Source organism: Micromys minutus, assembly GCF_963924665.1.
Source record: "Micromys minutus genome assembly, chromosome: 17".
In the NCBI taxonomy this organism is placed as follows: Eukaryota; Metazoa; Chordata; class Mammalia; order Rodentia; family Muridae; genus Micromys; species Micromys minutus.
Window position 1 is genome coordinate 10,408,048 of NC_137952.1, and position 27,089 is coordinate 10,435,136.

Genomic DNA, 27,089 nt, shown 5'->3' on the forward strand with positions numbered 1-27,089 from the left:
GCCCACATAATGTTACTTGTGTGTTAAGTTTTCAGGGCACTGAACAATCAGCTGGTGTGCTCTTCCCTGAGAAGGACTCCCTCCCCTATTCACAGCTCTCCTTCGGTACATATCGATCTTGTGTAGGACTGAGGCCTTGTGGCCTTTTCCTCGCCAGGTTTGGCATGTCACATTGATGAGACCTTACTAGGAGCTACAGTCTCCCTACAAACCCCCTGTTCCCCTGGCTCTTACAGTCTTTTTCACTTCCCTTCTTCAGCAGTGTTCCCTAAAACTTAGAATCCGAGTTGTTTTGAAGATGTACCCGTAGGGACTTGTGACAGGTTGTTGTTTTTGTAGTGATCTCCATCTGTCTCAAAGAGAACGTTCCTCGTTCACCACGTTCCCCACACTCCATTACTTACCACTGTCAGAAGTGTGATCTTTCTGTACAAGGTACGGTGAAAGGAAATGACCATTATCCATATTTGACCAGTAGCAACAGTGCTGGTTCTATAAGCCCTCCATCTTTGCCTTCTCGGTCATCAGTTATCACACGTAGGTACATACTGTTTCTGTGGGCTTCATCTCATTTGAAAACTCAAAATCAGAGAGCTAATTCGGTAGAATCCAGGCCCTTTGGAGAATGGGGTGGGGAGTGTAATAATGGTAAGAGAAGTCAACTGATTCCTTTGGGTCTCTGGATGTGGGAGCATCTGTTCCCAGACAGGTGGCACTGTTTGGGGAATAGTGGGAACTTTATCATGGGCCTACCTGGAGAAAGTTGTATCCACCTCCAGTCCTTCTAGTTCCTTGCTTCCTACTCCACCATGTGAGAAGCTGCCACCTCAAACTCTTGGTGCTACCAAAGGAGCCATGCCAGCAGCCATGCCTGAACCACTGTGACAGAATAAAGCCTCTGAGCCTTAGTCAAAACTGAATTTCTCTCACTTAAGTTGTTCCAATCAGGGATTTTAGTCACAGTAATGAGAAAAGATGCCAAAACATCCATGATCTAGCTATAAAGGCAAAAATCTGAAAATGACAGAATCCTTATCTTTCCTTCTCTCTCTCTCTCTCTCTCTCTCTCTCTCTCTCTCTCTCTCTCTCTCTCTCTCTCTAACACACACACACACACACACACACACACACACACACACACAACTCTAGAGAATATGACAGAATTGGGCTCTGTGAGCCTCTTACCAGCTCCCAGGTACTGTGACAGTGATTTTCAGGAGGACACACAGCCCCACCACTGCCAGGTTTCAATACTGGCTTAGAATCTTCAGAATGTATTTTTTATAAAGCAGATAATGCTCATTTTTTATGGTTTTATGAGGACTAAATAAGTGTTTCCCCCAGAATAGGGCCCAACATGATTAAGACATTATTACCTTTATTTAAAATTACAAAAAATTAGAAGATGGGTTTAGACTGGGACTGAAGCTCAATGGTAGGTCACTTGCTCTACGCTATAGTAAGAGAAAAAAGGCATTGACCCCACCCACCACCAAAACCACAAAACAAATGCAGGTGCCGTAGCGTATCACAAAACATAGTGAATCAGAACCCATGAACCATCACAGATGATTCTGCATACAACAGCTTAAGAAACTATGATAGTCAGAACTCATTTGACCGCCTCAGTTAAAACATATTCAAATGGCCCAGGAAAAGAAGAAGGAGTTTGATGAGTTGAGACGGGTGAATCTTAATCCAAGTCAGCTTTGTCCCCCAAGCATGTTGCCAATTTCTGGAGCATTCCAGTTGTCACAGTATAGAAAGGGTGCTACAGGGACCTGATAGTATAAGTCAACATGGATAATCAATGTCCCACATGGCACAGGAAAGCCTCCTGACTGAACCACCTGGTCCCAAACATCCTTAGAGCTGATGCTGAGAAATCCTGGTGAGACAAACCAGAGCTTCACACATCCTGGAGGGCTTGTCAAAGTGTGTACTCTGACTCCGCTGACCTAGGGTCAAATCTACAAGTTGGATTTCTTTTAACCTGCACCACGGGGAGCTGGTTAGAACAGCCCTGTGCCTTACCTGAGAACTGCTGAGTCAGAATCTGTATTACACTAATGCCTCACTGTTACTGCTCTGGAAAAGTCAGCTAGGCTTCTGCTAATCCACACAAGAGAAACCTGGGTTTCACAATAAAATTAGACAGAGGCTAAGTCTGGCTTTGCTCTCCAAGCAGTGTTCTTTCTCATTTAAAGATGCTGGCCACCTGGAGTGTTCGCCAGCTGCATCTCTGGGTTGAATTAGTCTTATGTCCAAAGTATGTCTTAACATTATTTAGCCAAAGGCAGCAAAATCTCAGTGAATTCTGAGAAGTGGGAGAAAGAATGGAAATAGGAGAAGAGGTGGAAAAGGGAGGACTGAAGAGAGAGACAGTTGGGGAAGGAGAGGCGAAGGAAGTGAGAAAGTTGGGAGGGAGGGAAAATTGGAAATAATTTAAACTGGGTTAATCACAAAGAGCTTCACCACAGAACTTCTCAGAAACTTTTAAACTCTTAACATGTATTTTGAAATTCCTAAAGGAGGTGTTTTCAATATTTGGCTACAGAAGTTTGTGGTATATCTGAGGGTCTTAACACTCCAGGGGATTTCCACTGAGCAACGCAACTCTCCCTCTCTGTGCCATTCACTGGAGCTGTGAGGACACTGTCCAGTGACATCTCCCAGAGCTGTCACTTCACTGACTCTCTGTCTTTTGGGAACCAGGAAAGACATTAATAAATTAAAAAAGCAATTAACATCGTTACCCCTTAGCACACATAGGAACATTTTCCGTGTTCTCTCATTCTTACAACAGTCCTACAAAGTAGGAGTCAGCCCAGTCCACACCTTAGAAAAACTGAGACCGCAAGGAGAATCTGGCTGCAAGCCCCAGACCTGGGTCCTTGCATGGAACCTTCTGAGGCTAGCAGATAAGAAACCGAGAACCAGAAACAAGACTTCTTTGCAGGAGGTAACCTCTGTCTCTTGCAACTGCTAACTTACTTCTCTTGTCTTTTTCTGTTCTCCGTGTCCTTTACTGCAGTTCACGGTCACGAGGACAGAAATTTCCTTCGTTTCCACAAATGAACTCCCAGGACAGAGCTTTGTCTGACTCTGGCACATGGAGCATGGAGATCTCTGTGCTCACAGATAAGCACACAGGTTGGTTCTTCGAGAAAGAGGAAGGCTGTACCTGTTAGCCATCCAGAAGGCTGGGGCAGATGTGTCTAGCCTGGTGGCCTGTGCTCTGTGTGGTCAAGGAGTTTTCTGGCCCAGAACCCTTCCCCAAACCCTTACCATTAGCTTGTTTTTCCCCATCAGTCTATAGAGCCTATATTTCTTGGATTTTACAGAGTTTCAGTATAGTCACGTCTGATGCGCATTTAGCTTACTTTGGTCCTCAAGACCTCTGTGTTTTGTTGTGTTTGCAGGATTGAGTTAGTTATCGCCAGAACAGTGCTCGCCCAATTTTTCAGTGCTTGAATATGCCTATAACAAACCAGTGTCTGACTCCCAAAGTTTGCATTAACACCAGCTACTAAGCCATGTTGAGCTGACAAACCTGCTTGCCTCCCATAGCTCCTCTCTGTACAGCCTGTTAAGGCCAGAGAGATGCCCACCCCAACCACCATCCCTACCCCCTCACCTCCCCCCTACTCTATTCCCCCACTCCCACACCCTATCCCAATCCCACTTGTGACTTCGGTTTCACGGTCATTCCTTCCATGGCTACATCAGCATTTCAATTTGCTGTGTAGAACAAAGCCCATCCAGCAGCTTAGAGCCAGCCACTCACACTGGAGGGAAAAGGGGGTTCTGGAATCAGTACCAACCTAATCATGGCCTTTCTTCAGGTAGTCTCCCTTCTCAGATGAACCTTGCATTTATTATCCAAGGCCCAGCATTCTCCAGGTATCTGTCTTCAGCTGTCTACCACTGAGAAATCGGCTTACACCTCGCATGCAAAGCATCTGCTAACTCCCACTGTGCTGCGACGCTGTCCTCCATCCAGCTGTGAGGAACCAGGTTTGCAGAGGTTCTGTTTCATTGCCAATCATTCCTTTACTATGTACTGAATTCCAGCTAACCTTCCTTGACCTGCAAACTCATCCTTCCATCTAGCCTCAGAGCATGGAGATCGGCGGTGCTGTTCCTTGGTTTCCCCGTGAAAAGCACCACATGAAACTTTCTCCGGTGAATACCCCAAACCAATGGCAGATGTTCAAACTGAGGCAAACTGTTGGAGCATGCAATTGTATTTCCAGCTCAAATTTTCAACCAAACAAGATTTTGGATTTGGGTTTATGCAAGAACACAAGGCTAAAAATAAGCATCACCAGCTCCAGTTTTGAAGCAAGGTGGGTTTGGGAAGACCTCAGATCACACTACACACAGCACTTGTAAATGAACATTACGAGACCACTGCCTGGCTGTTTTGCAGGGGAAAAGTCAGCAAGTACATCGGCCTAGGCTTCTGGACCACGGGGCTTTGTGTCACTGAGTATACTTTTAGGATATCTGTTACTTTGTCTCTAAAATGGAAACATGAAGCTAAATAGTTTCAAAAGCCAAATCTCTTACCTTCTGAATAATGCAATCCCAAACCATACACTAGAGGCAGTTTATAAAATGGTCCTTGGGAAGAGACATGGATCTAATCAGACCTGTCTACATACAAGAACACATTGTTTATAAAGATCACCAGTATCTTTTCTCATGATAAAGCTGTGGGATTCCTTACTCTCCTCTCCTTCCCTCCCCCTCTTCTCTCTCTCTCTCTCTCTCTCTCTCTCTCTCTCTCTCTCTCTCTCTCTCTCTCTGTCTCGTGTGTGTGTGTGTGTGTGTGTGTGTGTGTGTGTGTGTGTGTATGTACACAAGCATTGTGAACATGTGTGCATTTAACTTGCACATGCTGTTGTTGTTGCAGGTCAAACTCAGTCCTTTTGTCGAATAGCAGATAATTCATTGGCTGAGCCAATTCCTGAAGCTGTTCTTCCCACCTTCCTCAACTCCACAGTTGTTACACAGACAAGCCTAGGCAATCACCCACCTGTGCTGGAACAAGCCAAAGAAGAAAAGATCAGAACACCAATGCTACATCCCCAAATGCTCATCCTGTAAAGAGCATGCCACCACGGGTGGCCTTCCCACTTAGAAAGGCAGTGGCAAGGTTTCTTTGCCTCAACTGGGCTCCTTAAACTGCCTAGAGCAAAAAAAAAAAAATAAATAAATAAATAAAAAAAAAAGAGGTGTTTTTCTGTCTTGTTTTTAATGTATAGTCTGTCTTACTTAGAGTTTCTCTGTCATAAAACACCATCACCAAAAGCCCCTTGGGAAGGAAAGAATCTGTATCAGTTTACAACTCTCAGGTCCCTGAGAGCAGACAGGGCAGGACCCCGGAGGCGGGAACTAAAGCAGGGGCTGTGGTGAAGTGCTGCTCACTGCTGGCTGCTGTGACTGCTTCTTATACCACCCGTGACCACTGTCCACGGTGGCACCATCCACAGTGAGCTGGCCTTTCCCACGTCGTTCTCAGTCAAGAAACTGTCCCAGTGACTTGCCTCCAGGCACATCCTATGGAAGCATTTCTTTTTTCAAGTCAGATTTCCTTCTTTTCCACAAGCTTCTACTGAGTTCATATAAAAACCAGACAGCACATAATCCGTCTCAGATTGACATTTTATTGAGTAAAAAGAAAATGATCAGGAAAATAAAATACTATTTGCATAATAGAGCAATTTCAAATTGTTACACAGATTTCCAAATGCTTACTCAACAGTTTTGAACTTCTCTTGTGGATTTCCGTAATGAATTGTTCATTATAAATAGTTTCCAGAACCAACCACACAGGACTCTGGGCCCCACTAAGGACTATTATGCAAATCATTATTCTATCAATTCCAGACACTTAATGGCCAACTTCTAAGTCTATACCAGGCACTGATGCTATTCAGACAACAGGCTTAAATGTTTTTCATTAGCTCAAGTTTTGCCTTGGAGGTTACAAGAGCAGCCTATATATAAAACCTAAGCCTAACTCAGCCTAGACTTCTACTTTCTCTCCTAGCCAAACTCTATTTCTCCATCAGCTGTTTCCCCAGGACACGTCCTGAATCGCCCATTTCTCTCTACCTGCACTACAACATGCGTGTCTCTCCTCCACCACCTCACACCAGGATTGCTGCATGCTAGCTCTGAGTGTCTCCTTGGGCTCCATCTCAAATCCATCAAGTACAGTCAATCTCTTCAAAGTCTTTAACCACAATGAATACAACACCTTGCCATGGCCAATCTCATTTCAAACGACATTCTCATCCTTCCCAAGGCTATAGTGTTCCATCATGGTGTTCCATCAAGCTTGTTCCCAATTTAGGGTATGTAATCTATTGTTTCGGCCAGAAACATTATAGGTCTCAGCCTAACTGTAACATCCTTAATGGGGCTTTCCCTTTCTACCCGAAAAGTTTATTTCCCTTCACTGAGATTTCTGTCATTGCTTGGCTAACGGCCTGAGTAACAAAGCCTGCCAGGCCATTAGCATCCAACAAACATTGACCCTCCATAGGAAAAACTTTCAGTAATTTGGGAGTCTGTACATAGTTGCTTCTTAATAATACAAATAAATAATTTTCTCAAAAGAAAGGAGTCCAAATTAAAAATGCTGAGGATTTCTTTGCTGACTTACTTGAGATCTAATTATGTGAAAATTTTTTGATGAAAAGAAGGAAAAATATTACAGTACATAATGGTGTTAATGTGTGAGTTTTTATTGTTTACCCCGTCTCCTTCCTAGGGCTTTATTAATGAGCCAACTATCTCGTATTGGATAATGTATTACAATGAGTTCCATTTGGTTGCAGGTCAAGATAAAATAGCACAGTGTAATTTAAACAAAATGATGTTTGCTTGGTGAATGGCAGACTCATTTAATACTTTCGTCTCTCTTATGCACTTTAGCTCCGCTCCCTCCAGCCTCCCTCCCTTCCAGATCCGGGGAGGGGGTGGACAAGCCAGCTGCTCAGCAATCTAATTTGGCCTCTGAGCAGAACAAGAATCAAGGTGGCCCTTCAAATGGCCACATATTACAAAGGCCAGCCACCTTGCCTGGCTGCCTTTGAACTGTAGTGGGAGTTTGACAGCCATGTATGAAGTTCTGAAAAGCAAGGCAGGTATTCACCACCTGGTCACTTCTCAGAAGCAGCTCTGAGGCCCATGGCACAGGACTAATCCCAGGGAGGCAGCATCCCCTCCAACAGACAACCTTCAAAGGATGGGTGGTACCCTACACCCACCTGTGTTAACCGTCAGCTGCCCACAAGAGAGGGAGTGCTGGGAACTCCCCTGTTATCTACAGCTTCCATCTCTGTGGTACAGAGGCGCAGCTTTGGTGGGCCACAAAGATGGGTTTCTAGGGTGCCTTGGCTTTTGATGCCACTTCAGCTTCACAATGAATGTGTGCCATCTGTGGAGCAGAAACACACCTGACAGGAGAGCGAATCCAGGCAGGGAGTCTGTGTGCGGTCATACTCAGGGAGGTGTGTGCTCAGAACCATTCAGCTTGCTCCAAAAGAATATTGAGTTCAAGTTCTAGAAACTACAGAGAATGCTTATTTATTTATCTGTTCTCTCAGCTATAAAAAGTACATATTGTGAGCCAATGAACCAAGCTAATATGGTCCCAAGTTACCACTGGGTTTCCAAGGCACTGCTCTGAGCACTTGGATCTGGGCCAAAAAATGGGACTATCTGGGATGCAATCCTTTGTTCTTTTATTATTCTTCCTCCCATATCTCATTTTAAGGTGATTTTGAAGATGTGGTAAATAGTCAGGCTATTAGTACTTTTTAACCTTCATCAATTACTGGGTTTTGCGGGGGCTTTTTGTTTTGTTTTGTTTTGTTTTTAATGTTGTGACTTTGCCACCTATTTGGAGAAGATAAGCATGTAAGCAAATTTTTTAAAAAATCTTTACTGCATGTCTTCTTCCCACCTGGAGCCCTTGAGCAGTTTGTTATTTGATGTGCAGCGTATTAGAGCTTAATTACAGAACGAGGCGAAGTGATCAGTTCGGCTGCCATCTGTGTGAAAGTCCTTGTGATTCTCGAAAGTTGAGGACAACTAAGTAAGATATAGAAACTCATTTCAGCTGACAACTCAGAAGTCATTATGTCAGTGAAAACAGTTTGGAAAAGCCAATGCTATGAGCAGCAGTGCTGTCCCCGACACCTAGGCCCCCACATGCCCTACTTGTTTATGAACTCACAAGCCTATAAGTCCGGCAAGACATCTGTGACTCGGATGTGTTCTTTGTTTTGTCCTCAATTAAAACCCTTCTCCCGAGTTCTGTGCACCTGCAGAAGAGCCACCAGGTGTTCTGCTGTTTAAATGCAAAACAACAACCAACACACATTTTTATGTGGGACACACTTGATAGATTGGGGGGAAGCAGAAGCTGGTTCGACAGGCGAAGGCCCCAGCCAGACATGAGAAAGGAAATAAAGTTGGATGAAAACAAATCCTTCATGTTTTTCCCTGTGAAAGGTCAACAAATCCAATTTCAGAAAAACAAAATGGCAACACAGCTTACCGACATTTGAAAACAAGTTGGATTTGCTACAAAAATCTAGATATCGACATACTGCATATATGTATAGTTTGTTTATGTGTTTGTACAGAAATGCCAAATGGTCAGAGCACACTAGCTAGTGCAGCAACACAGATGATAACTGAATTTTAATATTTAACAGAAGACAAAGGACATTCTTGAACACAAGCCTCTTCAGGAACCAGTGGCTGGTCATTTCCCAAACATCCTCTTTAAAGAACTCAGTAAAACATGTTTGCAAAGACATCTGATACTGTGATATTTTTTACAAAGCCCTAATCTGTGTGTGGCTCGAGTCCTTTGCAGGGCCTCCTTTCCTTGGAGAAAAGATGAGGAGGATGAGAATAATTAGTGGATGTTTTCTGTCTGGTTGTTAAACACCCTAATTACTTCAAGCACCACTACCACCACGTTCACACAGCCATCCTTTGAAAACACTTTTCAATCTAAACAAAAATTGATGCTAATTTCTTTCCAAGGATATAGCCAGTATTAACATGATTTGGAGAAACATTGGATTTACTTTTTAAATCTTAACAGGAATGTCAATATTCTGACGGTCTACAGTGGAGAAAACCTACCACATCCAAAGCTGAACCAACCAGAAACTTTACAGTGACTACATACTTTGGTAGACATAAAAAGTACTATAATTATATACCGTGTACCATAACTTTTATTACTGGCTTGCCATTATTTTGGTACTAAAATGCCTCGCTGTATTCCTTCATGCAAAATTTACTTACATTAGAATTATAGTGCTGGACTTTTATTCCTCCCTCTTTTGTGCTGAAAAGAATAACTTTTTTCTGATTGTTATCTCAATAAATCAACACATTGGTGAAGCCTATGAGCACATTTTTCATTAGTTTCTTTGTCATAAACTCAATGGATTAATAAATCATGAATTATTTGTTTCTAACATAAAAGTTAACCAAGGACCCAACACTAGGCACACACGGGCGAAGGAATAGTTCACACCCTTTGCAACACTCCTCCTGGCTGCTATAGGCTAATGAAGTCAACAATTAGACACATAAACATAACAATTAGAAAGACTTCATCCACTCGGATGGAAAAGGAGGGGGTTTGGTTGACCCCTGCTTTGGGGGTGGAACAAAGTGTAAATAACAATAACTATAAAAGAAAATGCAAGTAGCAAACGTGAGAAAATCATATCGACAGCCCTTCAGTAACAAAATTGCACCTGGCTGAGGAAACCAGAAAGACTAAATGAACCATGTGACCCTTGGAATGCATTTTAACGGATAACAGAAATCCACTGGGTAGAAATGGGTAGAAGTCATTCAGACGAGCAATAAGAACAAATACGTACAGGCAGGAGAAAATACAGAGTCAAGTGTGATCAGTTTTGCTTGTATTCTGGGTACATGAGAAAACGTTCTAGAAAGTTGTATGGAGACAACCTTAGTAAGTCAATAGTCAATGGATAGTAGGTGGTAGTGTTAAATAGATTGAAACATAAAAATCAATAGGATATTAATGCATACAAGTTGAAATTGGAAAAATAAAGGCAAAGGACTAGAACTTTTGGTGGGGAAACAAAGTGAAGGTAAAGATGTAAGGGCAGAGAGAATGCAGAGAGGTTAGAACCAAAACTCAATGAAGGGGCTAGGGAGATGGCTCGGCAGGTCAGAGGAATGCTCTGCAAGTATGAGACCCAAGTTCAAATCCCCAGCGCCCATGTGAGAAATGCCAGGCATGTCTGAATATTTCCCTAAGCTGAGAGGTGGCGGGAAAAAGGCACTCTGTGGCCTGAGAGACTCCATGACCAGCTGCCTGATAAACAGCTAGCTTTCGGTTCAGTGAGAGACCCTGTCTTCAAAACGGTCATGTGGAGAGCTATGAGGAGAGGTGTCCTGGCCTCAAATCATACACACTTGTGGGCTTGTATGCCTGTAGCAGACACACACACTTTAAAAAAAAATAAAGACTGCTCATGATTTACACTGCACTCAAAGTCTGAGGAAAATCAAAGGGATTACCAAGATGCTTTGGTGAGCATCAGAAGCCTAAATACATGACCTGATGCCCTACCCTGAGAACTGACACGGCAGAAAGAGACAACCAATTCACACACATTGCCCTCTGTTCTTTACATGTATCATGTGCATGCCCCACACACATTATGCACAATCTTTATTATAATAGTAATAATAAGGATGATATTAGACTTTACACATACATACCTCTCAAGTTGAAGATTCTTATGAGCATTAATATTTGTGAACTAATACTCAGAGAACCCTGCTTCAGACAGCGCATCGAAACCCATCCTTAAGCTTCCTTCTCTATCCCCTTCTTCAGCAGCAGTTGACTCTTGGAGTGCAGAAAACTGGTGACATCTTCTTTGGAACTTATAAACTGACCATAAGTGGGATCTCTTTCCCTTTGATTGATGTTATACGCATGTGCCTGTGTGTCTGCATACAGTGGCCGTGAAAGCCAGAAAGTGGCATTGGGTATCCTGGAACTAGAGTTACAGGCGGTCGTAAGCAGCCATGTGGGGTTAGAAATCAAAAGTAGCTCCTTCGCAAGGGCAGTCAGTGCTCTTACCACCTGAGCCATTGCTCCAGCTCTAAGTGGCGACTTTAAGACAAGAACTCATAGGAAGGAGTCAAAACAGAAACTGGGAAATGACTAAAGTTCCGGAAGGTCACAATGAAGAAAAGAACCGGTGTTCTGGACATGAGACAACCTATTACCACTCCAGGAAGAAGCGCACTACCTGAGCCTTGACTGTAAAGGGTTCGCAATAATATCTAGCCAAAATCTGTGGCATATACTCCAAAGTTTTATGCTAATAAGCCTATACTTTTAGGTTACACAAAAACTATTCACACAATAAATACTTATCCAATAGATATTTATTGAGTACCTATCTTACTCTGGATCCTTTTCGTGAAAACATGGATAAACCATGAGAAAGACAGGCCAAGTTCACATGTCTGATTGTCCAGTCTGAGCCACACCCAGTGTGTAGCTTACATTCTAACAGGAGTTGGGTAGCAAAAGGGACATGACAGGTCACAGGATGCACAGCAATAAAGACAAGCTGAGAACTTTAAATAGGGTAGACAGGGAGTCTGGCAAGGCATCTGCCACCCGGGGCCTAACTAACAAAGGATCCAGAGCCATAATGACTAGAGAAGTCCAGGCAGAAGGGAGACCGCAGGGAAGACTCTAAAACAGAAATAAAACTGAGTGTTTGGGAGATAAAAAGTTACAAACCACCCAGAACACAGTAAAAATAAAAGAGATAGTCCACAGTAAGAGAGGCAAGTGGGAGCCGCGCTGATAAAGGCTCGTTCAGCCACTGAAAGGAGTAGATATCTCACCTACAGTGCAAAAATACGTTTTTAAAAATATTATCACACTATTTTAGAGGACTACCAAGATGGCTCAGTGGCAAGACAGGTGCCACCAAGGCTGGACACCTGAGACTGAGCTCCAGGCCCCATGTGGCAGAAGAGAACCGACTCCTGCAAGTTGTCCTCTTGACAACTTCATTCACAGTTGTGGTTGTGTCCCCTGTATCCTCTCCTCTCCCCTCTCCCTGCTGCCCATGGTCATTTGTACTCTTCTCTCCTAAGTATCCCTTCCACTGGTTACCTATGCTTATTATCCTCTCCACCCTCCTTCCCTCCCTCCTCCCTATCCTCCTCCCCACCCTGCTTCCTACCCTCCTCCCTACCCTTCTCCCCACCCTCCTCCCCACCCTCCTCTCCACCCTCCTTTCCTCCCTCCTCCCCACCCTCCTCCCCACCCTTCTCCCCACCCTCCTCTCCACCCTCCTTCCCTCCCTCCTCCCCACCCTCCTCCCTACCCTCCTCCCCACACTCCTCCCTACCCTCCTTCCCGCCCTCCTCCCCACCCTCCTCCTTACCCTCCCCTAACCTCCTCCCTGCCCTATTCCCCACCCTTCTCCCTACCCTCCCCCACCCTCCTCCCCACTCTCCTCCCTACCCTCCCCCCACCCTCCTCGCTACCCTCCCCCAACCTCCTCCCCGCCCTCCTCCCCACACTCCTCCCTCAGAGCTTCATTTTTCTACTTTAATGGGTCCATTTCTAGTTTCCTGGTCTCAGCTCACAGTCGCTCCCATGTGAATATACCTGTGTCAAAAGTAAAAGCAAGAATTCACACAAGAGGAAATATGTTCTTGGTCTGAATCTGGGTCACCACATTCCACACAGTATCTTCCAGTTTAGTTTTTTTTTTTTTTTTTTTTTTCTGCAAATTCCTTAATTTCATTGTGTCTATGCGCCATATTGTCATTGTCTGTTGATGGTCACTTAGCTGATTCTATATTGTTCTAGAGTAAACATCTCATAAGCTAGCGTCTCAGATTGAATCAAAAGGGCAGGAGGAGAAAAGCAAATGAATGGCAGCTTCCGTCTTTCTCTGTTCAACAACTGTTGTCATGTATCACGTCCTTTGCACACTTTTGAGACTTAACATCCCCCGCTTCACTGACTCAAAACCAATAAACATGGCTGTGCAAATATCTCATAGTAGGATATACAGCCCTTTGACTATTTTGACCAAGAACAGTATATCTAGATCCCAGGCAATTCCATTTTTAGTTTTGTGAAAGGCCTTCACACGGATTTCCATAGTGACTATGCTAGTTTAGACTCATCAACAGTGAATAAAGATTTCTTTCCTAACGTATACACCAGTCCTTGCTGTATTCAGTTTCCTAATGGCAGCCATGCTGCCTAGAATGAGATATGATCTCACAATCATTTTAATTTTCCTTTCAGTGATGCCTAAGAATATGGAAAAAATATTAAAAATATGGGAATAGCCATTCATATTTTTGCTTTAAAAAAATCTGTCAGTTTAGTTTATGGACTAAAAGTTTTAGGTTTGATGACAAAACTCCGGTAATATTCTTCGCAGAATGGTAACAACAGAAAAACCCAAAACATCCTAAAATTTGTATGAGAACATGACAAAGAATGCCTAAGAACAAAAGAAGATGGCCAGAGAGAATAACACAATACCTGGCCTCGAACTAAAGACACATCCATTGTGACAGCCAGCATGGTAGTGGTATAAAACGAAACAGACCAGTGGGTACGGTGGAAGACACCAAAATAAACCCACAGAGCATGCACACCAAATTTGTGACAAATGTTTCAAAAACTCTAGAATAAGAGACAGTCTTATTAAGATGATGTCAGCAAAACGAGGATGCCACTGTAGAACAAAATCAAATCCATGCTCTGTTTCTGCACAGTGGCAAGTGGATCGAGGACCTTAATTTAAAACCTCAAGCACTGAGAGTGTCAGAGGAAAACACCTAAGTGAACACTTCAGGGTAAACATATGAGCAAGAACCTTCTGAATAGAACCAATACAGTAACAGAAAGCTCTATAATTTCACAAATGAGATTACGTGAAATTAGAAAGTTTCGGAACAGTAAAAGAAACCATCAGTAGAATTAACAGAGAGCCTACAAGACAAGAGAAAATCTTCTCCAGATATACTTCAAACAAGGGGTTGATATCTAGAATATATAAAGAACAGCAAAAATTAAACACCCGGAAACGGGGTGTTCTTTGAACAAGTGAGTTTGTCATAAATCGCCATCTTTGCTACATGCAACTCATTGATGTCCATAATCCGCCCTGTGCTGTTGACACTCACTGAGAAGCTGGCTTGGGAACTGGAGCTCTGCTCTCCCTTCTGATTTCAGACCCAAGTAGCCTCCAAGGTGCCTGGTGTGAGGAAGGGCTATCCCCCAACCCTAAACATGACAGCAGGGCTGTCTTACTCTCATGCCAGCAGGAAGCAGAGAAGGGGACACCAGTGCTCAGCTGGCTTCCTCCTTCTTCAGCCTGGGCCTGCAGACTCTGGGATGCTGCTGCTCCTTTTAGGATTTGCGCTAAGTTTCAAGCTGCCAGTTGAAACTGACCACCACCGGAAGCTAGTGAGACGACATTTGAGTTTGATCATCAATCAAACTCAAATGAGTTTTTGAGTCAGTCAAAAAAGAGGACATCAGAGTTGGAATAGCAAGCTTTCTCCTTATGGTCCAGAGAGTGACCTGTGAAGTCATATCAACAGTTTTGGATTAGTGAGCTTAGAGGGCGACGATAGCAAGGCGAAGTAAAGGAATAAATATCTAACCATATCTAGATAGCAAACCCAATCAGGCACTCATGACCTCTGGCAAAAATCGATTGTAGGAGCTCCTTAAAGGCTGGAGTTCCCACCAGAGATGGTCCTGGCCAGAGCAAGTGTCACCTTACTGTCACCTGGCCAGAGCAAGTATAAGGCTTCTTCCAAGTAAGACAACAAACAACAGAAACATCAGATTGGGAGTTCATGACCTCTAGCAGAAATCAGAAGAGGCAAAACAGCCCAAGAGTGAAAACACTGTGCCCTTGAAAACAGCTGAAGAGTAAACCTTTGCAACAGAGGTTATCATTGCTCATCCTATGATTTAAAAGTTCCTGCAATGGGAAAGAGAAGCTGGAGATCCGCCACAACATGGAAACTTCAACTGCCTCAACCTTCCCAGTCTCTGCTGGAGGTACGCAGTGCCTAATGAGATGTGTCTTGATATTGATATACTATTAGAAGTTTATTCTTTTACTTTGGCTTGCTATATACATAATGAACGCATTCATTCAAAACTGAAGATATGATCATCACAGGTCACTCTCTGGACCATCAGGAGAAAGCTTGCTATTCCAACTCTGATGTCCTCCTTGACCGACTTAAAACCTCCTACTGATTCATGACCAAACTCAAATGTTGTCTCGCTAGCTTCTGGTGGTGGTCAGTTTCAACTGCCAGATTGAAACAGTACAAATCCTAAAAGTGAGCAGCAGTATCCCAGAGTCTGCAGGCCCAGGCTGAAGAAAGAAGAAGCCATCTGAGCATGGGTGTCCCCTTCTCTGCTTCCTGCTGGCATCAGAGTAAGACAGCCCTGCTGTCATGCCTTCCAACCCATGACAGGTTGCATTTCTCTGGACTTCGGACCAAGATAATCCTTAAATTATTACTGCTCACAGCAAATAAAATAAAGTGCTTCCCAGACATAAATACTTTCAGCTTGTTTTGCTCCAGGACCCTCGGGTACAATATGCTTATGACACAGCTCACCATATGCTAAGTCACCACTGAAAGAAAAATACCTGTGATTTGTAGAAATTTAGGTTTCTCAGGAGCCTCATTAAGAACAAAAAAGAATATGATAAATCTTAATAATACATTTTATTTACCAGGTAATTCAAGACACTTAAACCCATAATGCAAAAATGATGTAATATTTTTCACATTAATCCATCAAATTCCAATGTATTTTATACATGGACAGTATGTTTTAAATAAAGACACTATGTTGTCATCAGAAATCTTCACTAGAACATACATATAGCTACATAACCACTAATCTGACATTTCAATTTACAAAACTGTACATTTGAAAAAGAAGGTTCCCATTCCAAAGTTCTAAATCTACTTGGAAGCTTTCTGGTAGCTGAGTTAAGTGTGTTCTTGGTTTTACATTGAAGGTATATAATGACGTTAGTGGCTGTTATCCTGGGGGCCACAGCGTTGCCATAACTGGCAGTTCATTTACTTCTCTTCCTCACTGAAGGAACCTGCCTATGTTCCTTAGATCTTCCCTGTTCCCCAGTGTAAATGGGGCTTCAGTCATAAATGGTAAAGCAGAATCTATTAAAAATATGCAAATCATCTCGGCCTCCTGCATCTCCGTGTGAGATTGAGAGAAGTCTTCTGTACAAACTAAAAGCAGCATTTTTAGGACTATAAACACACACAACTCCTCATACATACATAAGCACAAACTGCAACTTGACTCACAAGAACTAGGCTACAAAGACAAGTTAAATGTTCAGACTGATGAATAGAGAGGTGCACGTGCATGTGACCATTCAGCTTTCAAAAGGAACAAATCCTGCCACGTGTGAGCATGTAAATGAAGCCAGAGAATATTGTAATAAATGAAATAAGTGGGTCAGTAGAGGGCAGACATTGCACGTCCATTGCCACAGGGTGACTCCAGCATCAAACTCAGAGACAGAAGCTATGCGGAACCGAGTGTGGTTTCAGTAGTGGCTGGGTAAGTCCTAGAGATCTGCCACCATACTGTGTACACAGTATGTAATATTGAACCGTATGCCCAAGCATGGAAGATGGTGCCTCTCATGTCAAGTGTTCTTAGCACAAGAGAAGAAACGGAACAGCAACAGGACAGGATCAAACCCAAGCGGCAACGAGCATCCTCTGTGGTGTGTGACGTTAACTGTAGGGGATCAGAGAGAGGGAATGGATAGTAACTATACTTCCTAAGGCTATGCTAAAATGTAAAGTCTGCTTAAGAGAGAAAAGTACCAAGTATACCTGTTGCTGACTTCTTCAATAATAAACATTATTTCGTACCGATTACCCAACGTATCGTTCCTTCTCCAGTGCCTTAATCCCTCCCGACTCATTCCCTCAGTGACCTTAGGAGTCTGCATAGTTACCACCCCATGGTATGTTTTTAAGTGTTTTCATTTATTATTGGAGGGAGAAAGGAATGCGTGTATGAGCATGCTTGCCCTGTACCTGTGTGGAGGTCAGAGGACAGCTTTATGGAGTCATTTCTCTCTATTCTTCTCTACATGGTTCCAGTGATGAAACTAAGGTCTTCGGGTTTGGCAAGCAAACACCCCTACAGAGCCCTCTCACCAGCCCTCATATCATGTTATATTATCTAGCTGTTCTTAAACTTCTGGAGACAGAGACTACTCACTGTACTTTGTAACCATCAGACATGACTTAATGGTCAATTTTTTAATCCCTGAATTCTGTGTGTGACGTCAAAATTAGCTCCGCAGTGCCTTCCTTTTCAGTGAAGCTCAGTCTGTCCACAACCATACTAAAGCCACCATCTCTGGACACATAGGACCAAAGGCCTACATACATAAGTGATTCTATTAGCACTGGTAATGTTTGGAGAGTGTGAGTGTGCCTCAGTTCTAGTACAAAGCACTCACACTCCGTCTTCAGCACAGCACACGCACACCCTTGTATGGTGCCCTCATCATCTGCAAATTCAGCAGCTCCTATTTCCTGACCCGTTTCCCTCTCCCATCTTCCCAACCAGTCATGGGACAAGGCTATGGAATAGAAGAGAATTCAGAAAAGAAATGATCTCTTCAGTCTTGGTTAATCTGTGTCCTGGTGGTAAACAACGGTGACAAATGAATGCAGCCATGTAAATTTCCACAAAGGGAATCGGTTGGCACGTGCTTTATTCTAACGTTACTTGAGTCTGAACAAAATAGAGTTTAACACAGAGACATCTGGTGAATCAGTCATGGAGTTCCTGCAAGTGTGGACTGCTATCCACTGTCTTTTGCTTGGACAACTCTTGGATGCTTGCTAGGTCTCCAGCAGTAAACTTGGGAGTGAGAGTCACATTGTCATAATCAAAATCTTCATCAAGAAAGAAGGGCTGAACTTCATCTCCAAGTATCTATAAAAGGTACCAGAGGCAGAAAGAAACACAGTCACTGAAGTGAAGATGAAGTTGAAAACATAAACAGCCTATTAATAGTTAATGAAGCCTTTTTTAGACTTTCAGCATTCTCAGCTGATTAAGCTGTTTTTAAGTAAAGAAATAAATTCAATTATTCAATTCGACCTAATTTAAGCCTCTTAATATGCCCCATTTGTATCATGCTGTATCTGAATGAGTATCATTAACTCATTCTGCCCCCAAGGCAAGAATCAGGTCTGCTTTGCAGACATTGATTTCATTCTTGGTCATACTGTAGTGCCAGCAACAGAGGCGTATGGAAAAGGTAGATGCTCCATTAAACTACAAAACATACACCTTAAGGTTGTGACCAATATTTTCACCATTAGCTAAAAAACACCTATAAGGAAGTAACCTTTAAAAATTAAGTTAAAAACACTCAACATTTACTATACTTGAGATAATACACATAACCCCGCCCAATAACAGGAAGAATTAAAACATGTATAATCAAATGTAAAGGTCCAACATCCTTATTTCTCCCTTTTAATACATTATACTTTACCTGTAAGTCAAAGAAAGGTGAGAGTTTTGTACATGTTTACACACATTCCTGAGTTTTAAAGACTTCTAAAGGTTGACCTATTTCCCAGGGCTGAAGGTGTAGCTCGGCTGACAGGGTAAGTGCCTGGCACATGTAAGATCCTATGTTTGGTCCCCAGCATGGGGGAATAATTTGGCTTTTGCATTATGTTTGCTTGTTTCAAAATAGTATATGTTCCAGCAAACAGAAAAGAATTCCTTAAATTTCATTAACTCACCCCCTGAAAATTACCACCCAAACCATGTGAAACAGTGAAAACACACAGCGCCTCCCTCTGCACCTGACACAGACATAATTGAAAACTACGACTTATACAACAATGAAAAATATGCAGAAGCTTCAGCTGGTGTCTGCTTTAAACATTCTCGCATGGACGATGATCTCCCAAAGAACTTCTGCAGCATGTGTGAAAATGGCACATGCTGCTACTACAGTGAAAAGAAATTCAAAGAAGTGGATGTTCAGAGAGCCTTAGTGGGGAGTAAGCTATGACATGCGAATAGAATAGCAGACTGCCAGCCCCTCATTGCTCTGCGGCCTTACAATCAGCCGCTGTGGTCCATCCAACAAGTTTCAGAGGCCTGGTTCCTCTCCTCCGTGTACCTGATGAGGAAAGGCAAGAGCTGCCATTGAATGATTCTCCATCCTGGGCCTGCCCTAGCATCAGGAATCATATGTGTGTCCACAGTAACCTTCCATCAGCCCTGCCAGTGCCTACTATGGCCTCCCAGACATGAAGCTTTGAAAGGCTTCAGAAGATGCCCAAGGCTAGTAAAGAAGAATAGCCACATTTGGACACAGGACGACCTGCTTCAAATAAAGTCACATTTGTTCAAAAACATAAGCAAAATCAACCAATCCTTGGCTGTTGGAGAGAAGAGACCTTTTCTGAATAAAGCTGCACAGTTCCCATGGACACCACTGAAAATGCTCTCGGAGATATGTGCAAAAGGTCAGACTGCATTCAGAAGAGCAGCTGCATGCAGGGAGCAAATTAGCCTGCACAAGAAAACAACTGATGTGCCATGATCGCTTTTGTAATTAAGATGATCTTCACTACGAGGTAACAGAGAACACTTGATAAGATTGGCTCCAGGGACGAGACAGGCGCACAGGGTGGCACTTGATGTTCAAGTCCACAATGCAAATGTCCAAACCACCTCCACCTCTGTGAAGACTTACTGAGTCCTGCAGACCAGGCTATAGTCTACCCTAACTATGTAGGCACCTGATTCTCACTGATCCTGGCAAACGTGTGGAGGAAATCCAGCTATAAGAATGTATCATCTCAGGGCATCATTGAAGCTTTTTATGTCCTCATCTGGAAACAGCGACTCCATACCTACTGAGCTGCAGACATCTCACATATATCTCACACTAGGATCCTGAATCCCACCCTGAGCCTCTGAACCCATCCATTGTCATCACATACAGACACCTGGCCTTTATGCGCCTTCCCGGGAAGCTGGCCTATGACTTCAAATCAAACAAGTCCCTTGGCTATGAAAATCCCTTTGATAACCCACCACGCTCTTCCTACTTTCTGCATAAACATTTTCATCCCCCTCCCGTTTACCTGTTCACTCAATAAACACTTATTAAGAATTAGGTATTGGGTACCACAAAAGGAAGCCCACCCCTGACATTGCCTGGAGGGCCAGGACTAGATACTAGATAGCCTAGAATAGGACAAAACCAAGTACAACTGGCAAAGGAGAGGGGGTTGGGGAATATTCTGCTATACTCATAGACTGGTGCCTAGCCCAACTGACACCATTCCGACACCTAATGAAAACGGATTCAGATGCCTGTGGCCAAACATTAAGCAGAGCTTGGAGAATCGTGTGCAAGATGGAAGGAAGGGTTGTAGGAGCCAGAAAGGTCAAAGTACACCACAAGAAAACCCACAGAATCAACTAACCTGGGCTTATAAGGGCTCACGGAGACTAAGCTGACAATCAGGGAACCTGCACAGGGCTCATACAGACCCTCTGCACATATGACAGACTTGTGTAGCTCGGTCTTCTTATGAAATGCCTAACCGTGGGAACAGGGGTGTCTTTGCCCCTGTTGCCTATTTTTGAGACCATTTTCCTCATACTGAGTTGCCTTATCTAACCTTAATATGAGGGGAGGTGCCTAGAGGAATTTCAACTTAATATGCCAGGTCTGGTTGAAATCTTAGGGAGACCTGCCCTTTTCTGAAGCAAGACAGAGGAAGCGTGGGGTTTTGATGATTTTGTACTGGATAGTCTCTGTATTTGCATTTCAGGAAGAGTGGTCACTGATGGCAGAGGAGAGCTTGGGGAGAAGGACTGGGAGGAGGAGGGAAAGAGACTGCAGGTGGGATGCAAATAATAATTAGCATTTTTGTTATGTTTACAAATCACTACTTGGTAAAGTTACTTGAATATTTTCCATTTACTTAAAAACAAATCAAGCCCAGTCTGTTAAAGGTTTTGGGTAGGCTGCGGAGGTCAGAACTCAAAAACCAGTATTTTCTAAAGACTTGAGCAAAAATGATAAAGAAACGGTGAGAGTCTGAACACTTTCAGGAACTCAACTAAAGCCAAGGCAGCAGCTCACTGGAAGAGGAAAGAGAGAAGAACCAGAGGCCCGGATGAACTTGGGTAGAAACGAGAGGGAATTCAACTGGAAGCACTAACAGATTTGAGTGGGAAAGAGGAAGAGAAACTGAGCCCAGCCCAAGAGAGGTGTAGGGACAGGAGGTTGTCTCTTGTTCCCTGTTTATCAAAGGCGGGAGGAGAGATCTGTACATGTGAAATGTTGTGAGAAAGGAACCAATGAAGAGAAAGGGACAAAAGCACTGTACTCATTACATTTTGGATCGCTGGGAGCAAAGACCTGACAAAATCAACCAAAGGGGGAGACCTGCATTTTGGCTCAAACATTGAGGGGTACAGCCTATCAGGGTGAGGAAGGCATGACAGAGGGTAGCTCCATGGTGATGGGAGCACGTGACAGACACTTCCTCACATCTACAGAGACCAGGAAGCATGGCAAGGACATGATGTGGGGCAGGGTTTAAAATCTTGAGGCCCACCTCCAGTGACCACACTTCCTTCCACCTTCTAAAGGTTCCACAGCTTCTCAAAACAGTGTCACTAGCTGGAGACCAAGGGTTCAGACATAAATCTATGTGGTACATTTTACATTCATACCAGGACATTTTCACCCTGTCCCCACAGGCTCATGACTGTTTTTATAATGTAAAATGAATGCAGCTCAATTTCAAAAGTCCAATAATCCTTAGCAGTTCAGTAACCAATCAAGCATCCAATGCAGTCTCTTCTGAGACTCAGACAACTTCTACACCACAAGCCCCTGTAAATCTAAGATGTCACATACTTCAGCAATGTCAGAATAAACATGCCAGTTCCAAAGGGAAGAAAGAAACACAGCAAGAAAAGATCAACCCCAGCTCTTGGTGGCATCACGTGGGGACATATTACAACTGCATGTTCCCATCAGCAAACACAAAGCAGATAACACAGGACAGGTGGGAAAGCCAGGCTATAGGCCTCTAATAATTCACATCCAGCAAGAGCTCAACCTCCAAAAGAGTCCCCGAATATAGTCCCACCAGTTGGGGACTATATATAAAGTCATGAGTCTGTGGGGACAGGTCAGATCCAGACCATGACAGACCTCAATCATGTGACTGCATCACAAAGTAGCTCCCAGTTAGGAGTAAGAATTGGTTTGTGTTGTGGATTGGTTCTAATGATACTTGTGTTAATTCAGCTCCTAAAACTACACAAGAACCCACATATCCTGTAAGACGCCGTCCCCAGTTGGCTTTGGTGGGTAGATAAATGGGCAGGGAGACAGAGGCAGAATGACCTTTAGGTTCCTAGTAAGGAATGCAGCAGAGAGAGGAGAATTTCCATTGCCAGGGAAGGAATGGGATGCATGCTGTAGAGCCGAAGGTGACAGAACCCCAGCCATCTAAGAGCTGGGGAAAGACAGCCCTAGGCTGCACCACCCCATTTGGGTCTAGAGTAGCAAAGATGGAATATAGATTTTAGTAACTAATAACTCAGGTATCAGAGGGAGGGCATTACCAGTGTGGAAGGTTTGGAGTGGCTCAGCCTTTGTGTGTTTAAGGCACATTAAAATAGAAGGCTGTGTGTGTGTGTGTGTGTGTGTGTGTGTGTGTGTGTGTGTGTGTGTGTGTCTGTTTTATTCAAGAATCCTGAGATTGGGACAGGTGGCAAGGAACTCACTTGCCCCGATGCTAGAAGGATTAGAAAGAAGTAGACAAATACAGTAACAGGTTTATTTAGTAAATATTTGTTGCATGTCTATGCTTGGTTCTGAGCTCATTCTGATATTTATGTTACAGTGAATTAAACTTATAAAAACATGCAGGAATGAATGATGAGGCCGGGATAAATAATTCCAAGTAGAATTATGTATATCACACCATTCAGAAAGCATCCCGGTGGCAGTCTGAAACGATGCCCCTTTAGATACAGTGAGCCTGCTTGCCTATTCCATGTCCTAGGTGCTGACTGAGTGCCTATTCCATGTTTCAGGTGCTGACTGAGTGCCTATTCCATGTCCCAGGTGCTGACTGAGTGCCTATTCCATGTCCCAGGTGCTGACTGAGTGCCTATTCCATGTCCCAGGTGCTGACTGAGTGCCTATTCCATGTCCCAGGTGCTGACTGAGTGCCTATTCCATGTTCTAGGTGCCGACTGAGTGCCTATTCCATGTTCTAGGTGCTGACTGCATGCCTATTCCATGTTCTAGGTGCTGACAGCATCCCTATTCCATGTTCTAGGTGCTGACTTCGTGCCTATTCCATGTTCTAGGTGCTGACAGCATCCCTATTCCATGTTCTAGGTGCTGACTGAGTGCTTATTCCATGTTCTAGGTGCTGACAGCATTCTTATTCCATGTTCTAGGTGCTGACTACTATGCTAGCCTAGAAGCCTCCTTCTTTCTAGGTGGGTTTACATCAGGATCTTAAGTTATGTGGCTCCAAAGTTTCAACTACAAATTGAAATTCTGGTTTATTTCAGAGAAGAATCACTGCTATACAATGCCAAGTCCCCTGCTGCTAAACAAAAAACAAGTGTGAATTAAGTTATTAACTTGTTATTTTTTGCCTAAGGAGCTGGAGAAATGTGTGGATTTCAGATGTCTAATTTCAAGTCTAATTGAAAAATTTTTGTGACCACTAAGGGAATAGAATTTGTGTACTATTAGGAAACTTTGAGTTTCCTTAAAATTGCTCATGTGCTGATTCTTACAGAGACACTGCTAAAGGAGAAGCTGTTTTCATTCAAAATACCACATGGGGGAATTAAGGAACACAAACTAATGCTCAAATCAATAATGGTAGCATTTAGCTACAGGCTAGAAGAAAGTGGTGTGGTAAATAAACTAGCTTGGTGGGGAAGTATTCAGATCCCATTGGGAAACGGAAAACATAGGACCTCAAGTTTCCTACTGAACTCTGCCCTGGTTGTCTCTCCAGGGAACCACAATTTCCCTCACAATAGTATAAACTCTTCTTGTTCTAGAAGCAGTTCAAAACCTCCAAAATTTATCAAAACTGAGGAATCAAGGCAAAAGTTTATTGGCAAATATTAGAGATCTGAAAAGCTACCCCTCTCTCAAAGGGGAAAATACACATACATAAGCCAGTAATAAAATTGGTAGGGACAAGGGGTCAAACAGGCGCAATCCATACCAGAGTTGTGGGATCTGAAAAGGCAATTATGAGGGAGGAAGGAAGGCGCATAGCAGCGCACTCAGCTTCCAGACTGAAGCCACTGAAAGCAGCCACCAGCTCCAGGCCTCAAACCCTCCTTGATGGTCCCTCACAAGACCCTTTTGCTGGAGAAGATGATTAGAATCTTTTAATGATTTATGTGCTTAAAATATTTGTGCTATTAAACCAAGGCAGAGTTAGTTCAGTGTTATGATGTCAGACAGTTCTAAAATTACTCTCAAACAAATGATTAGACCTAAAATTCCCAACTGGGTGTGGTGGCACATACCTACCATCTTAGTGCTAATCAGCAGGAGAATGAGTAAGTTGAAGGAAGACCTGTGCCACCTTATGAGCCACAACAGCAAACAAAGCAAACAGAAAGTAATGAAGCTTACATACAAAGTGTCGGCCTAGGGAGTCCAATGACAGCAAAAGCTATTCACGGGCAGCTCTGGAGCCTGACAACACAAATGTTGCTCATATTCATTTGACTCCAACCTTTTTTTAAAGATTTATTTATTATCTAAATCAGTACACTGTAGCTGTCTTCAGACACACCAGAAGAGGGTATAAGATCCCATTATAGATGCATGTGGTTGCTGGGATTTGAACTCAGGACTGCTGGAGGGTCAGTGCTCTTAACCGTTGAGCCATCTCTCCAGCCCCTGACTCCAATGTTTTTAAATGTTCATATTTTCTGTTAGCACACGTACAGTCCTTTAAAAAAGTTCAGCATAAGCTGGCCTCAGTGGTACTAACATAGCCCCCTCGGACGTGAGATGGGGAGGCACGGTCGCTGCTGGCCTGAGCTCAGCAACAGACTTATACACAGCAAGGTTTCTTTTAGTGAATGGATTATACAAAGCCTGGGGGAGTGGCTAAGAAGGTAGGGGTTTATTAGAAGAAGTCAGAAATTGGGGGTGAATTTAATAAGAACATATTTCATGAGAATCTCAAAAGAAATGCTTTTAAAATGGGGGAAATGAATGTTTGCCTATTTTGTGCAAAGCCTTGGGTATCAAACTCACTGTTGTAATTTGAGTTTCATTACTAACTGAAACTAATTTATAATAATTTCTATTACTGTCCCAGAATATATATATTTTATAACTCACTTAAAAGTGACTGCATTTCTTAAAGCACCAGGTGCCATACCAAGTGTCTGGCCCAGTAACTTCCATGGCCACAACTGACCAAGTATATAAACAAGCCTTAAAGTGAAACAGGCTTCTGCTGGGGAAGCCTTGTAATGTTAGCTTCTCACAGCTCAGAGCAGGCAATCTATAATTCAAAGAGCATATTGGAAAGCGGCTGTCCTGGCTGATTTGTCTAGTAAGCAATCTGGAAATTCAATGCAAGCATGCAAGCACCCTGGGTATACTTTTCAATATAGTAAACCAAAGTACTCTACGGAAAAGGAGCATTTAAGACTGAAATGTATATGCTATCTCTGATTAAATGATTCCATAGCTGAAAATGCAGTTATAAGAGCATCTGAATGATTAAGTAAATCAGAGTACCCCTAGGGAGTTTTAATAGAAAGCACTAATAAAGTCCTTAGCCACCTCCTGTGTTCTGCCCCCATGTATTAAACAGGGTAAGGGGTTACTTCCCAGCACCACCAACTGTGTGGTTGTTTAATCTTCATAGAAGAGCTGTAAAATGGCAGAAAAATGGTTCTCAAGTGATGCTTTAGGGAGAATAAGCTATAAACAGAGATTTAGTTCCCCCCACCCCGAAATCTATGGGCAGGTGACATTTCCCAGCCTTCCATGTGCCTAGATGTGAACAACTACTAAGCAGTTGTCAATAGATTTAAGTCAGAGCCTGTGATCTCTGGTGAGCAGGCCTGTTCACTGTAGGAACTCTCTGCAGATTTTTAAATTAAAAAAAAAAAAAAAAGTCTACTTCTTTTCAGACACAGATTTCAGACTGGGATTCTCTGTTCCAGCCTGGCCTCACCTTACATAATGCAAAGGTGTACAGGCCTGTGGGAACAATAGCTATGGCCAGACCAGACCAGACCAGAAGAGAGAAGGGAACTGCACTTCATCTGCTGAGCAGTCCGTATGCAGAGGCACTGTGACGTACAACGTGCAAACGCCACTGCTCTGTATAAATCAGATGTGAGTGGAAGACCAGCTATGCAACATGAATTTCAAATTATCCTGCACCAGGGAAAACTACAAAAGTGCAAATACAGAGGCTCCCCGAAAGAACAACACCCAGGTGCTATCACGGCAGAACCCTCCCCCCCCCCCCCCCCCCCCCCCGCGACAGCACCTCTTCAGGTGGCTTCTGAGTTCTTCCCGCAGCCGGCTTTGACTTCACCTCAGAGGTGAGAGGCAGGTGCACAGAAGGAACATATGCAGGAGCACTGGTGCTTAGGTCCTGTTCCACCTCTCCTGGAAGTAGCAGCCGATCTGTCGGATACAGAACATTTCAGATGATCTCTTGTGAAAGGTCATCATCTTCCCCAGGTAATCTAAAACCGGTCAAAACAGGCCAGGGTGCTCAGAGGAAGCTGACCCCTAGCACAATGCCTGTCTTCATCTGTGAACTCGACTCAAGAGGGTCCCTTTCTATAAAACAGAAGGCACCTGTGGGGTACAGTCCAC

The 27,089-nt window shown here is 43.4% G+C and overlaps 1 protein-coding gene across 2 annotated transcripts in view; it reads right to left on the reverse strand.

Moving 5' to 3' along the window:
- Positions 1 to 17,414: 17,414 nt before the first annotated feature.
- Positions 17,415 to 27,089, reverse strand: part of IFTAP (intraflagellar transport associated protein) — a 71,629-nt gene continuing 61,954 nt past the window's right edge. For both annotated transcript variants that reach the window (XM_080931720.1, XM_080931719.1), the window contains 2 exons: positions 26,755 to 26,894; positions 17,415 to 18,118 (listed from right to left, as the gene is read on the reverse strand). In XM_080931720.1, the coding sequence (XP_080787846.1) occupies positions 17,954 to 18,118; positions 26,755 to 26,894 (305 nt within the window). In that variant the 3' untranslated portion in view covers positions 17,415 to 17,953. The remainder of the gene's footprint in view (positions 18,119 to 26,754; positions 26,895 to 27,089) is intronic.